The sequence below is a fragment of the Micropterus dolomieu genome, linkage group LG20 (genome assembly GCF_021292245.1).
Source record: "Micropterus dolomieu isolate WLL.071019.BEF.003 ecotype Adirondacks linkage group LG20, ASM2129224v1, whole genome shotgun sequence".
In the NCBI taxonomy this organism is placed as follows: domain Eukaryota; kingdom Metazoa; phylum Chordata; class Actinopteri; order Centrarchiformes; family Centrarchidae; genus Micropterus; species Micropterus dolomieu.
The window spans coordinates 31,827,286-31,842,228 of NC_060169.1; the positions used below are offsets into that span (position 1 = coordinate 31,827,286).

At 40.5% G+C, this 14,943-nt stretch overlaps 1 protein-coding gene and 1 long non-coding RNA gene across 4 annotated transcripts; one reads left to right on the top strand and one right to left on the bottom strand.

Moving 5' to 3' along the window:
• Positions 1 to 1,711: 1,711 nt before the first annotated feature.
• Positions 1,712 to 5,940, top strand: LOC123959496 (putative gonadotropin-releasing hormone II receptor). Its single transcript, XM_046033584.1, has 4 exons — positions 1,712 to 2,028; positions 2,681 to 3,277; positions 4,940 to 5,144; positions 5,310 to 5,940. The coding sequence occupies exons 2-4, from the start codon at positions 2,729 to 2,731 to the stop codon at positions 5,750 to 5,752; spliced, it is 1,197 nt and encodes a 398-aa protein (XP_045889540.1). The 5' UTR covers positions 1,712 to 2,028; positions 2,681 to 2,728; the 3' UTR covers positions 5,753 to 5,940.
• Positions 4,400 to 11,796, bottom strand: LOC123959497. Of its 3 annotated transcripts, none has more exons than XR_006822314.1 (5): positions 11,763 to 11,796; positions 5,432 to 5,627; positions 5,280 to 5,360; positions 5,050 to 5,118; positions 4,400 to 4,482 (listed from the first exon to the last, which is right to left on the bottom strand). It is a non-coding gene; the product is annotated as an uncharacterized LOC123959497 (long non-coding RNA). The 3 variants fall into 3 exon arrangements; XR_006822315.1 differs by lacking the exon at positions 11,763 to 11,796 and adding an exon at positions 10,295 to 10,317; XR_006822316.1 differs by having other exon boundaries at positions 4,401 to 4,482; positions 5,021 to 5,118.
• Between the last annotated feature and the right edge of the window lie 3,147 nt (positions 11,797 to 14,943).

A 14,943-nucleotide genomic window follows, 5' to 3' on the forward strand; every position in this document is an offset into this window, starting at 1 on the left:
CACCAGGGGCAGTTCGGGGTTCAATATCTTGCCCCACAGCCACCCCCAGTGACAAGAAGTCCGCTGGCTGCCTCTCCTCCCTTCCATTAGATTAGCTACCCTCCAGGCAGTCAATGGACATAAAATTGCTACCGTGATACAAGATACAAGAAAGATACTTTTGTTACAGATTAATTACTCACCACTCTGAAACTCTTGCTCCAGTCCATGTTGCTAAGCTGGTAAGGGGAACATATACAGCTGAACCGAAGCCGTGTTTACCAGCTTCTCACTGAGCCGCCCTTCTCTGCTTCTGATTGGCTAGTAGTCCTTTACTAGGTACTGTGCATGTGCAACTCCCAACAAAATTCTTGTAGAAGTAAGATGTATCACTCTATAGCTAAAACAAAGCGTTCAACACACAGGGTAAAAAGAGGAGCTGCAGCAATGTGCAATATGAGAAAAAATATGGTGTTTATTGAAAATGAAACCATATAAACCTGTTCTAAGACAAAATTATGAACCTAAAAATGAGCATAATATGACCTTAATATAGTATTCCTTTTCTAAATAAAAAAACAAGACTTAAGGTTTCAAACTTTGCATCAGCTATACATCTTTAATGATATCAAAATAACTAGGTTTACATCAGCACTATTTTTTTTTTATAAACTGAACTAAATCTGTAACTCCTTGCTGTGGTATTATCAGCAATGTCTTCCACTAAGCACCTTTTCTGTTTTTGTCCCTCTTTTTTTCTTAAGCGCCTGCATGCTATGGGAGGCACATATAAGACATCTTTTGTTACTTCATATAAAGAGCTCAGATTATGCAATGTGTCGAGGAGCTGAAATGGGCAAGTGCACTGCGTGTGTGACGAGACTCACTCATTTCTGCATCTATTACATATAACTGCCTGGCTTATTAAGATCAGTTAAACGTCAAGTAGGCTACTGCATTAGTGCAAGGCATTGCAGTGGCTGGCTGCAAATGTCAGCCCGGAAATGAATTGTAAAAGAGTGCAATCATATATATAAATTATATAATAATACTACTACTTTGAAGCCACCCCCTAATACTCTGAGTCGTATTGTAGATGTACTGGAAATAAAATAAAGTATAGTGAAGTATTTCTTTCCTTACACTGTGATGATCCACTTTGTGCTGTGGAGACTGTATCAAGATGGTCAACACAATGAGGGAACCAGACTGTGTACTGAGCTACTTCCTCACAGTAAACCTCACAGCAGATGGCAAACAGCAGCTGGAGGAGGACCATCTCCTCTAAATATTCTTTCTGTTATTTGCTTATTTGAGCAATGCTACTAATGGAATAGGAATGTAAGCCAGGAAGAGGTTTCTGCTTTGACAAGGAAAACAAGAACACTGTGTAGCCTATGAGAAAAGGGTTACGGATGGAACTTATCACATCGGATATGCTCTGTCATGCAACAATACAACATATGGCCTTAAAAAAACGACTACAGTGTAAATTCAACAACCGCTCACTGACAGCTGTTGTTTAGTGTCAACAAACACTAAACAACAGCTTTAAGACTGGATTGCATTAGTTTATTTTGTACATAGGCCTATATTCTTGTAATTTTGTCCACTCGTAGCATATAGGCTTGCCAGACATAATTAATGCAGTTAATAAGAGCAGGTTTGGTCTCACGATGAAAATTCCGCTAACAGGGATTGCGGTGTCTCATTACATTTAGTCTGACAGGATTAAAATTAGAAGAGCTCGTATTAGAGCTCATTGAACCGACGCTCCTGGGACGCGGTGGCGCTCGTAGCCGCGCCCACCGGGGACTGGCGCGCACAGCGAAGGGAGAAGGTACACAATGCGTCTGCAAAAATCCCGCAGAAACACTGATGTAAAAGACGAACTCTCCAGACTGACTAACAGACCACTCAGAAACTCTGTACTCATCATAAGGAGTCCAGCAGGGAGATGGAGCCGCAGCAGGGTCTGGAACTTCCATAAAGAGGATTTCACTTTGTGATGTGGGAAGTACATCGCTCCAAGATAACACGGACGTTAATGTGAGTTTCTTGCAGCTATTTCTTGCATTCATTTATTAATACACATATATTCTTGCGCTATTGCCATACACACACAAAGAGAGAGAGAGGAAGTACGCAGTAATAGTGTGAAGTAACGCGTCAAGTAACAAGTAACACAATTAAATAACCCTTTGGTTTCTAAATATTTTTTGGTATTCAACGTAGGAGCAAAATAGAATCCATCATAATAACATCATTCATTTTGTGAGTACTAACTGTTGATTTAATCTTTAAATACATTTTGCAAATTAGAGGTCATTATTAAGCTTTTATTCTTTGCAAGACTTGTATGGCACAAGGTTGCTAAATGGAAATGTTTTGTATTATAAATACCAGGATGAATCTCACCACAGAAAATAAACATGAGCAAAATTTGTTTAAACCATTTCCTTCTTTTTTTGTTACATAAGAGAATATTGTCATTAGAGTGTAATTCATTTTAAAATACACCATGTGATTTGTTAGAGGCTATCGGCATGGTAATAGAGAGATGTGCCCCTTCTCTGTCAGCCACTGCTCACAGAACTTATTTGTAGTCTTTTTATGCAAATGCATGCGGATTAATCTTTTGCACCAACTTGCTTAAGGCTCATGTAAATATTTTTGCCTTATCTCCCTCTGGCTTCACCAGCCTCCATGTAACGGAACAAATTGCTGACTCCTTGGTGAGGGTCAGAAAATGAATGCCTCCTCCTGTTGTGATGCTCCAGTCATCATGTATCAGCAGAGCTCAGGATCTGAGCTCAATGCCAGCTGTGACCGGCCTGCTCCTCACTGTAACTGGACATCAGGGGACAGTGCGCCGCAGCTGCCTACATTTTCCACTGCGGCCAAAGTCAGAGTGATCATTACCTTCATCTTGTGCGGCATTTCCACTTTCTGTAATTTGGCTGTGCTGTGGGCAGCCAATGGTCACAAGCACAAATCCCATGTCCGAGTGCTGATAATCAACTTGACTGCAGCTGATCTCTTGGTTACTTTCATTGTGATGCCCGTGGACGCAGTCTGGAACATTACGGTTCAGTGGCTGGCCGGCGACCTGGCTTGCAGGTTCCTGATGTTCCTCAAGCTACAGGCCATGTACTCCTGTGCATTTGTCACAGTGGTGATTAGTCTGGACAGACAGTCGGCTATCCTCAACCCTCTGGCCATCAGCATGGCCCGCCAAAGGAATAGGGTCATGCTGATGGTCGCGTGGACTATGAGTGCCTTGTTCTCAATCCCTCAGGTAAGGCCAGGTAACACTGGTTTGACAAGAAACACAGACACTTTGAGGCAAATGATTAGAGAGAAGTATGTTATGGGAGAGATTGTTTCTCTCTTGTGTTTCCTTGCTCCACTGAAACCTCTCCTCCATGCTCTGTACATATTACAGTGAGCAGGCTATACCTTTACATCTGGCAACAGATGATTAGATCTGCATATATTTTCTGTCTCATACAGGTATTAAACTGTAGGCAAACTACGCATGTTAGAGGTCATTCAAATCTGGCTTTACATTTACTTGAAATAAATTCTCATACATATTTCATCATTCTCTCTATTTACATGTGTCTGAGTATTTACATAAAATGTGGCATTTTCTAGAGATGCACGAAAATATGCATGATTTAAGGGCCCCACGGGGCCTGCTAGGGATTACTGGCTCTATCATTGAATTACAGGAGGATGGGAATCCTTCATCCTGGCAGAATAGATGCTTCACTGCTGTGAGATAAAAGCAGAAGTGTGGTGATACAAATATATGTTACATATTGCGATATTTTGTCTTTGTTAGTAACAGTGCACCAAAATATAAAGACAAATTCCTTGCATGTGAAACCTACTTGCCAATTGGCTGATATCTGATTCTGTTTTCTACTCATAGCAAATACAATAAGATTAGATCTGAAATGATTAGGTCATAAATCAATCAGCTGATTGCCAGAAAATTAATCTGCAATTATTTTGATAATCAATTAATCATTTTAAGTCATTTTTCAAGCAAAAATACCAAACATTCCCTGTCCTCCGCTTCTAAAATGTGAGGATTTAATGATTTTGTCATATAGCACAAAAGCTATTTTAATAGGTCAAATACGTCCTGCCTTGGGCTATGGGAAATTATAATGCGCCCTTTTACACTATCTTTGGACATTTTATAGATAAAATTATTAACTGATTATTCAAAAAAATAATTGGCAAAAATTATGAAAAATTATCCTGAAATGACTAAATATTTCAGAAAGTCAACACCAACCAATCGTTCTCTAAGCACCACATAGTTACTGTTGCTACACTTTTCATTTTCGCACAGTAGGCCTTCATAAATTTACTATAAAACAATTACTGTGGCAGAGTTACCATTAAATTTTTTTTGAAACAGTAGCTCTTTTATTTCAGAAAGAGGAAGACAAAAGCAGCTTCTCATTTCCAGTCTGTCAGTTGTGCGGGCTGAAATGACATAACATGTAAGACCACAGAATAATCTAGTATGAAGTTACATTATTAGTACAATTTCTTATTATTTATATGTTTGGATTTCTACTGTGTTTTTTTCATTATCTGCTTCACTTCAACTTACTGCTATTCTGTAACATGCTGCTGTAACATGCAAATTTCCCCCATGTGAACTCAGACAATCAATTGATCAGCCACCTCGAGAATCACATCTTTAGTTTTTGCCACAATAGGTAAAGGACACATTAGTCATTTCCATCGAATGCTGGCATTTGGATCATGTGACCTTCATGAATGTAATTCCTGGGGATACTGGGCTTTTGCTCAAACCACTGGGATATCAGAATTTCTTAATGCTTTAATCTTTCTATCTCACTTCCGCCAAACAGACAGGGCACAGATCATATTGCTGCCAGCTAAATGCTATCCTAATGAATTTTTAATTTTACAGATGTTCATTTTCCATAATGTGACCATCACCTATCCAGCAAACTTTACTCAGTGCACCACTAGGGGGAGCTTTGTCACTCACTGGCAGGAAACAGCCTACAACATGTTCACCTTCTCCTGCCTCTTCCTGCTGCCACTGGTCATAATGATTATCTGCTACACCAGGATCTTCATCCAGATCTCCAAACGGATGACAAAAAAGGACTGTAAGTTCACAGCTAAGCCGTGTGTTTGGTTGGTGAGAACATAGATGAGTGCATCAGAAAAAGATGATGCATTTATTTAAACAAAAGGTTGAAGTTATTACTTTGCATGCTCACAACTCAGCTGCCCATTATTACCTGATTTCTTTCTTTCTTTCTTTCCTCCAGTGTCCTCAAATGAGCCACATCTCCGTTGCTCAAAGAACAACATCCCAAAAGCTAGAATGAGAACTCTGAAAATGAGCATTGTCATAGTGATTTGCTTCATAGTCTGCTGGACTCCATACTACCTGTTGGGTTTGTGGTACTGGTTCTTCCCAGATGACCTGGAGGGAAAAGTCTCTCACTCCCTCACCCACATCCTGTTCATCTTTGGGCTTTTCAATGCTTGCCTGGACCCCATCATCTACGGCCTGTTCGCCATACGTTTCCGCAAGGGGCTGAGGAGCTGCTGCCGCAAAGCCCCAGTGATGTCAGCCCTGGAAACTAACACAGCGAAAACAGAGTCTTTGAAATGTACTACCACTGCTTTATCCCCTAAAAGAGGGATGACCACTGGTGAAAAGGAGGGCAACTGTGGACAGGCTGAGCCTCTGACAGCAGGTGTCTGACTGTTCAGTCGAGGCGAAGGAGGATAAAATTGCCATTTCAGTGCTGAGAGCTCAATATGATGATATGAAAAACGAGTACAAACCAGAACTTAATACTGTTTATTGAACTGATTGAACTATTTCACCTTTTTTCAGTGTTATCTGTAGACTGGACTGGATGTTTATTTCACAATCACAACAAACATGCATGTGTAGAATAAGTATGAAAACAAAATAAATCCGTCACTTAGATGCATCTTTGTTTGTGTGGTGCTTGAGGCTGTCCATCTTACTTAAGAGTTATATAACAGCTTTCTGAACACAGTAAATGTATTTGGCGCTGTTTGATTGTGATGTAAATTGCTCCCATTTTAGTCTGCCATATGTAATATACATGCACCAGGGTCTGGAAAAAGCTTCAGGGATAAATGAAAACTAGAAGATTGTCAGGTTACACAACAGTGCTTTCCAGGTCATATATGTGGTTACACACTGCCTACATGGCTACTAGGAAACCTCAAATGACTGTTGAGGTTTCTGAGGTTGAGGATTTAAGAACAATAATACTTTTATTTATAGAGCACTTTTCAGCCAATAAGCACAAAGTGTTTTCCAAGCACTCAAAACATAAGCAACAGTAGGCAATTGCAAAAGGTAAATAAATAATAAAATATGGGCTTTTTAGAGATGCATTATCCAGTCCATTCCCTTAGGAAAGAACAAAGAACCACGTGCGTCATTTCAGTCAGACAGCAATCATATCTGAAATTGGCTGACCTTTGTTTGTATGCCATAATCCATAACATTGTTTGTGTAAGGAAGAGAATGGTAATGAAGAGATAAAATCGTGACAATGAAGAAAATTCAGTTCAGTAGAACCACAAACTTTGCTAAGAAATCAATCAAGGACATACTACAGATACCACAGATTTAACAAACTGGATACAAAATCACCAGATTATATCTAATCCATTCCCTGGTTAAACTGTCAATCTCACTTTGTATTACAGACTTAACTACAACATTTACATTTATTAATTTTAGCTAAGGCTTTTATTCAAAGCGACGCCTCTGGAGAAACTAGGGGTTAAGTGTCTTGCTCAGGGACACATTGGTGGATCTGTTACAGTGGGGAATTGAACCCGGGTTTCTCACACCAAAGGCATGTGTCTTATTCACTGCACCGTCCCCTCCCCAACAGTTCTCTTTCGTCATATTGTGACACAAAAACAGTTTCAACAAATGTTTTTAGAAGTTCCACATTTGACTGCACTCTTCAGGTTTAAAGATCCGGTTTATGTTTGGACAACTGCTGGAGGGGGCTTGTGCTACTGCATTCACTTTTAATGCAGATTACACTAATAAAAGAAATTCTTGTCGCAGGCCTGTAATAAGCCCAGCCAATCATTTCTTTCAGCCTGATTGAAAACGTCCTACGTGCCTGTCTACCTACACACACACACACTATGCCCGTGCACTCATTGCACATGAAAATGTGTTTTGACTGGCTTTGGAGGCAGGCCCAAAGGTAGGGTGAGGGATTTTTTCCCCCGGTTGGATATTATATATATTTAAAAAATCTGTCTCTTATTGTTTCTTCAATGTTACCTATCCCACCTTTACTATAAAGTTTTTTTCAAGTGTTTTGCTATGGTATGGAGCATGTGTCTGCTAAAACAAAAAATCTTACAAGGAAAATTATGTCGCTGGAATATAGCTTATGAGCTTTAGCATTTTGTTTAAATGTAAATGTTTTATCAAATTTACTTCCAGGCGGTAATTACAGTGTAGCATCAACAAAGAACAAACATTAACGGTGATGGGGCTAATGGTCAGTTTAGTACTTATTACCAAATTATTGGTAACGCAGTTAATAGACAATGTATTAGATTTAATCTTGAATCGTAAAGATTGTGTCTTTGATATGCTCTTATCTCCAGTCTATCCTTGGATAAGTAAATATATTTGCATGGTTGCATTAGGTTGCTCCAACAGGTCCAACTCTGTGTCATACAATTCTGTTAAATGAGCTCCAAATCTTTAACACACCAGAGGTTAATAGCCATGCAAGAGACTGGGCTACTAATCACAGCAGTTTGTGCTCCCTCTACATCACAAAATGAATGTCTACAAAGCAAACATTTATGCTAAGTGCGATGCTAAAAGTTTGGTTACCAGTCTAGTTAAGGCAAGAAAAGAAAAGAAAATTGTAGTTAGATTTAGGATTATCTTAATGCAATAAAGGTTTAACAACTTAGCTATTTCGTGTGTTTTCAAAACAGGTGAATGAATAAATCGTGTCAGTTTAATTATTTTAAGTACATGAACGTAAACAGAAACCAAGGGTACCTGACAGGTTGCAGCTATGCAGCCTTTTGGCTGGTAATGATCTGACTGCAAACTGCAGAGGTATATACGGCAGAGCTGGAAACAATAAAACACAGGCTCATGTAGATAACAGTACATCAGTATTCAATAAGAAACCAGAGGTCAATTCTTTACTTACTTCCACAACATAAAGGCTCTCCTCTCTGCCATTTTGCTAGCTGTGCAAAACGTGAGCACTGACAAAACTGTAGGACTGGATACCTTCTACTAGTACACAGCTGCCCTCCGAAAAGAAGGAAACAAAGTGCTATGGATTTCGTTTTTCCTAAAGAACACTGTTTAGCCTTTACCACAGGGTTCTATTGTCGTGAACTAAATTTTTAAATGGATGGTGATAATTTGTGAAAAGTATCTTGTTGATTACCTGTAAGTGTCATCAAGTCTTTGTTGGCTATGGAGGACAATATACACGTTTTGATATGTTGAACTTTTTTAGGTAGAATGTAGGGATATATATACATTAATTAATTAATTCATAAAGATACATACGGATTCTGTAAACATAAGCTGTATGTTTGCAATTGTCGCTCACTTAATTCACTGGTCCACTTCGTATGACAAATGCAATTTGTGGTATGATCTGTGACCGTAGAAGGCAGAGTTTCTTCCTCGAAATGCCTGCGTTATTAAATGATTTAATACCTGCTGACTTACAAGACGTTCCTATGTATGACCCTCTAAAGTCCGCTGATATGCTCTCCAGAGCAACACCAAACTTCTTTACAAAAGTATCAGCACGTTATTTATTCATGTAAAATATTAGATTGCTTTTTAATGCGTTTATATGCAGCTTTCAGAGTATTAAAAGTGGCATTTAGTTTTGATGTGCTCTATGGCCGCAAGTGCATGCTTTTCTAGCTAGCTAGCGAACATTAGGCCAGTGTGGCCAAGCTAACGTTGAGCTATAACAGGGGTATTCAATTAAAAGTCCAGTTAGAGAAAATTTCCCAAAGCAACGATCTGGAACATCTTGACGACTAATTTTGGTTATTATTCAGTAGCCTAATGTATAATTGTATCAAGATATGTTTTAGTCAACAACTGACAAATAATATTTCAACAGTCATTTCGTCAGTTTTCACATCAAACTGGAGCAAACATTTTAACAATTGAACAGTTTTAATACCTCCTCCTCTCTTTCATTCCCTCTCATAAACCACTTCATACTTTCTCTTGTTCAGTGAGGAACAGATTTGATTGGCTGAGCAGCATCACATGAGACGACTGGAACACATGCAATTGGTCTGTTGGATTTCTGGGCCCACTAAACTAGTACAGTATATGCTAGAAAAGCGGGTTAAAATAGAAAACGATCACAAGGTAGTAATTCTCAATAATAAATCGGCTATTGGTCTGGGTCCGGAGAGGACAACGGCTGGGTCCAGATACGGACCGCGGCCCGCAAATTGGTGACCTCTGTGCTATAGGCTACACGTTACACTGATGTGTGGTGAGTGTTCTGGTGCTAAATGGCTGCTGTGCATCACCCAGGTGGGTGCCACACATTGGTGGTGGTTGAGGTGAGCCCCCCAACTTCACTGTGAAGTGCTTTGAGTTTCCATGATAAAGCTCTATATAAATGTAATGCATTATTATTGTTATTATTAGAAGGCACTGAGTCACGTCCCTTCTCTGCTTTCTGATAAAAGGGCACACACTGATTACAGACCAGAATGCTTTGGTGTTTTGCCTCACTTCTGGGACTCACTGACTAGGTGGTGATATCAGATAAATCCTTGAACTCAATATGACTCAGTAGGTTAACAGAGCCAGGGATAAGGGTTTGGATAAAAGCATCCATCAAATGAATGATATTTTTAACAAAAGATCATGCACTGCTGGTTACAGTGTTCATCTATATCGAGTTAGTATAAAGCGTTGTGTTGTGTCAGTGGTAGTGTGCTTGAGCTGCAGTTATTTGGACAATGTTACGTCCCCAGAATGTCCAGGGGTTGTGGGGAGTAACACATTAAAAATGACCAGTGACCGGACATTGAACCTCAGCTTTTGAGTGACACAAGATGGTTTGAAACATTTTGAAGAGGTGGCTGGCTACTGGAGACACTTTTTAACGTACCCTATCCCATTTGGCTGCTTTAAAGCTGGACCCTGCTGTTTACATGTCACACAGTCAAAAATTAGGTGACCCTCCAAAGAATAAACAGAGTTCCTCACCCTTTTGACCCGGCGAAGCATCATTATCAGTGTCACATGCACATCACCTGTTCTGTGGTACAGTGGAAAGAAGAGTCACATTGGGAGGAATCATGCAGATTAAAAATGTTTTTGTGGGTGCGTGCAAACTCGCCGGATGAAATAGCGGTTACTTTTTCTTTTCTATTAACCACAGTAATCTCTGACACACTTAAATTCCTCCACTAACATCCACTCACACACAGAGCTCATACGCTCTCGATAGCGCCTTCAACCTTTCCGTAGACCAAACCATCTTCCACAAAAGAACACTCCTGACTTACCAGCTAACTTACACTGACACGTTCTAATAGCTTTATCTGCCTCCATCTCCATAGCTCCATAACTCCATAGCTGTCTCTGCAAATTCCTAGACTTCAACTCCGGGGCTGATTTTTCCAGCTCTTTCTCCTCTTTCTTCAGTTGAAGACAAGCTAAATGCACTTTTAAACGCGCCTCTAACCTACAGCCAGGAAATGACTCCAGAGAGAGATGGGATCAAACTGGGGAAATGTGAAAGGCTTTTCCTCTGCCTCTTTACTCTTAAAGACTGGCGTGACTGGCTGCTGCTTGACCGCCTCCCACCCCAAAGAATGAAAGCGGCCCACGCCCGACACTGCTGCCATGGCTCTGGCCACCAAGCAAGGAGATTCAACAATAACAGGTAAATCAAAAACTGCCTTCGCTAACCAAGCCACTGAAAATTGTCACTCTCGGTTCTTTCTTAGCAAGGGAGCTGTATTAGAGAGTTATACCATAATGCTTGGCTATTTCACACAAATCACATTTCCTACATACAAACGGAATCAAGAGTTGGATTGGCCACGAAAATATCCAAATCAAAGGCTGCCGTTATCACAACAACACAACCAAAACGCCGCAGCTTAAGCACAGCAATTCAGAAAACTACGAGCTATAACAAGCCCTGTCACACATGCAACAGGTAAATATCAAGTCTAACTGAACAGTGCCTCAGATCTTGCCTAACCCAAACTTAACTTATCTGTCTTCTGGAGAATGCTGGGTACGAAGCGACTTGTTAAGCCCCTTGTCCACCAAAGCGTTTTTTTCTGACGGCAGCATCTTTTTTCAATTCATTGCAATGGGAGCGCCGCGTTTTTACTAGCTGGTAAAAACGGCAGGAGTGTGACGAGGCGCAGAGCGTTTTTTTCCAGTCGCAGAGAGTTGAAAAATGTTCAATGTCACTTTTTACCCAGCCGTCCAATCACAGTGCAGGAGGTGCGGGACAAACACCACACCGAGCACATCCGATCTTGAACGAAACGATGTGCCTCCTCGCAGAGGGTGTTTCCTTGTGAAATCTCATGAACCCGCGTAGCCTACTGTGCTCTCATGTTTCAGCCTTCTCTTCATGCAGAGCAAAGGCAAGCAAGCAGGCCTACATACTTTGTGGTGACATTTTTACATTCAGTAAAAGTAAGTAGCCTACCTTACTTGCAGCACATCACCTCCACGGACATTGGGTATCATAGCAACCACAGTGTCTCGAAAAAAAACAGTGCGCCTTCAAAACGCACCCTAGTGCTCCCAGCTAGGCGTTTTCTGAAGAGCAGGTGGCGTTTTCAGCTGGTAAAAAACGCTTTGGTGGACACGGGCCCTAAGGCAAAAAACATCAGTGACTGGAGCCCTATCATGCCTACCCCCATCTGAGAACTTTTACAGGATTTGCTCTGAAAATAGAAAAAGACAAAATAAGAAATGAGGCTGAAAGGCATCTTATCTGAGAGGTTAATAGTTAAGGCTTGACAATGACCACCCAGACAACAGCACTTACCATGATAACCATGGAGATAATGCCAACACACAAAATTGCCACCAGATAAATATACTCATCTCCTTTCTCAGAGCTCCTGGACGAGCCCCCAGATATGTTAGGTCCCCAGAATGTGCAGGGGTTGCGGGGAGTAACACAGTTTGTAATTTCCTGGGAAGAAAGAAACCAAGGAAAGCTTTCTTAAATCAGACAACAGGTTTTTAATACAAATAAAAATTGTGCCAGGGCTCAAACCTAAGGGCTATTTAGTGCCACCAATTAATCTGCGCATGTCTGTGGATGGTGGGAGGACATGGAGAGCAGACACTGGGAGAAAATGCAAACTCTACGCAGAAAGGCTTGGGATGACCAAGGTTCGAAACCAAGACTTTCTTGCTGTGAGGCCGCAGTGCTATCCACTGGGACACCGTGCCTGAAAACAGTCAGAAGAAGTGAAACTTCACTAGCTTACTAGAAGCTGAATCCATACATACAAAGACATTATTGTAACATACCTAAAGTACACCTTGAAAGAAAACTGAGCCACAGGGAAAAACTCTTTATTATCCCAATTATCTTTATTAGTACAGTACTTAACTGAGCAATCCTTATTCCAACCATCACCCTTTCTTGTAGCCTGTAGCCATGAGCGTGGGATCCAAGCAGCCAAAATGATGTGTCTCAGGAGATTTATGGCAAGCTCAGAAATCTGAGGAAAAAAAGCCTGTTGCTCTGGCACCCATGACAGATGCCACCTGGATGCCTCTCTTTAAAAGTGCACTGGGACACGATTACCTGGGAGGATAATCTGAGGAAGGTTTAAGTCATGCCAAACTGCCAACATCTCTGGCCAGGGAGAGTTTGCAGAGGAGTATTGATTGATGTAACCTAGTATGAAACTTCAGTATATATTCTACTATGTGAGATGTATATCTACTCACTGTGTAAAAAAAAGCCTTAAACCATATAGTTAGCTGTGCAACAATGTACCACTTGTTGTATTAAAAAATATAGGTAACTAATCCAAATAGTTCCCTTTCCAGTCTGCTGTGTATGAAGTATCACCTCTATTTAAATTTGATACAGTTGAATTTTAGTAGAATGAACCAATCTAAAACCCATAATGGTACAGTAAAGTGGATTGTGTTGTTGTGTCACTGCCTATGAAGACATATTCGTTGGACAGGATAATAATAAGTGGATGGCCCAAGTCTCTGTCAGTCAGTGTCTAAGGGAGTCCCTTTAGATCTGTAAGCCCAGAACATTTTATCACTGATGTTGTTATCTTGCAACCACTGAATCCTCATGAGACCCTGAAGCTGCATCGCTGTTATAAGAGCAGTCAGCACATCTGGTCAAGGGCGATGATGTTACTTTGTCCTTACAAACCAAATGCCGTTGGCTTAAAGAAAGAAATACATTATTACACACATAACAATACTGTTGTTTTAATCTGGTTGGTTGATACTGATGCTGTTTTCAGTCTAATACTATTTTCAGCCCTGACTGACAGATCGTGTGGGTTTGACTGTAAATTATTGCTTACATTGTTTTTGGACTTGGCCCGTATTATTTTTTCATCTCTTCTCAGCTGGAGAATGCCAACTCATTCACTGCTCACTGATGCTTCCCAGGCCTGTCCACTCCTATTACATCTCCTCTAGTGAGAGAGGAGTACATCGTCTGATGAGCGCATCATCACACAGGCCTCCTTTCAACATTTATCCCAGTTGTACCGCTCATAAAACAGATGTACGTACCTGTAGCTCACTGAAGGGCAGCTGCTGAAGCTAAGAAACATGTATTTTTTGTGTTTGCCTCATTGCATCCGCCAATTCAATGCACTCAACTACATGAAACCCACACGGATGTACTGGTTATGTACAGTATATACAGCCGCTTGAAACCAGTCCAGTGTTACAGACCAGTGGCTCTGTGTAAATAATGCTTTCCTTCCAGAATTAGTTTAACATTGTGCTGTTTCATAGCACTGAATCAGCCAACTGCTCTCGACTAGATCTTTCAGCCTCTGGTGAAATCAAGGCATACACTCATTCACTTTTCTCACATTATGTCAGCGAGGTCAGATGATGTCTCTAACTGAGATATTATTAGCCTGAATACATTCTCTTGCCTACAGTAAATTAGCTTTGTAAGCCTCAATGAATTTTAATGGCCAGTAGAGTTCATATTTAACTAGTGATTAGGCCTTGGAGGTGTGTTCCTCCACATCGATTCAATACATTTGCTCTTACTGTACACAAACTACAACAGCAGCACGTACCTGTAGTGATGACTTACTGTATATTCTCTGTGCCTACTGTCTTACTCAGATGTTGTTGAAAACATTTAACACACACTGTTCAGTATGTCAAACTGCAGGACATTTTTTCTTTGTGCAGTGACATGCTTGAATGAGCCCATTGGAGTTATTTGAGCCCATATTTTGCAGCCTCACTAACCTCATCACTAAGTTAGTGATTTTCTGTGCCGTTTTTATATGGTCCTAGGGTTTCATTTTGGAAAAGAAAGCATCACCTTAAATTAAATTCAGAGGAAGGAGTCAACAAAAATCTTTTGCTTTGTAAAAGTCCATTTCAAGTAATGGCAGATTTGTCGGGTTCAAGACTTTATGCAGTTCAACCACTTTACCATAAAGACTAATCCAATTTCATTTGTGCAGATAAAGTGCAGAGATAGCTGAAAGTCATTAAGGGTACAGCCCAACCCTCATTTTCCAGATGCAAGGAGGTACAATCATTGGTAACTGGTTTTGTCATGTCACGGTGGCATTATCTATAGTGACCTTTTGAGATTTGTCAACACTATCAGGAACTCGACTGCACTTTGAAATCTG

Coding starts and splice junctions, on each gene's coding strand:
- LOC123959496 (XM_046033584.1), top strand. CDS start 2,729: ATGAATGCCTCCTCCTGTTGTGATGCTCCAGTCATCATGTATCAGCAG. Junction 3,278..4,939: donor CCTTGTTCTCAATCCCTCAG/GTAAGGCCAGGT, acceptor TTAATTTTACAG/ATGTTCATTTTCCATAATGT. Junction 5,145..5,309: donor ACGGATGACAAAAAAGGACT/GTAAGTTCACAG, acceptor TCTTTCCTCCAG/TGTCCTCAAATGAGCCACAT.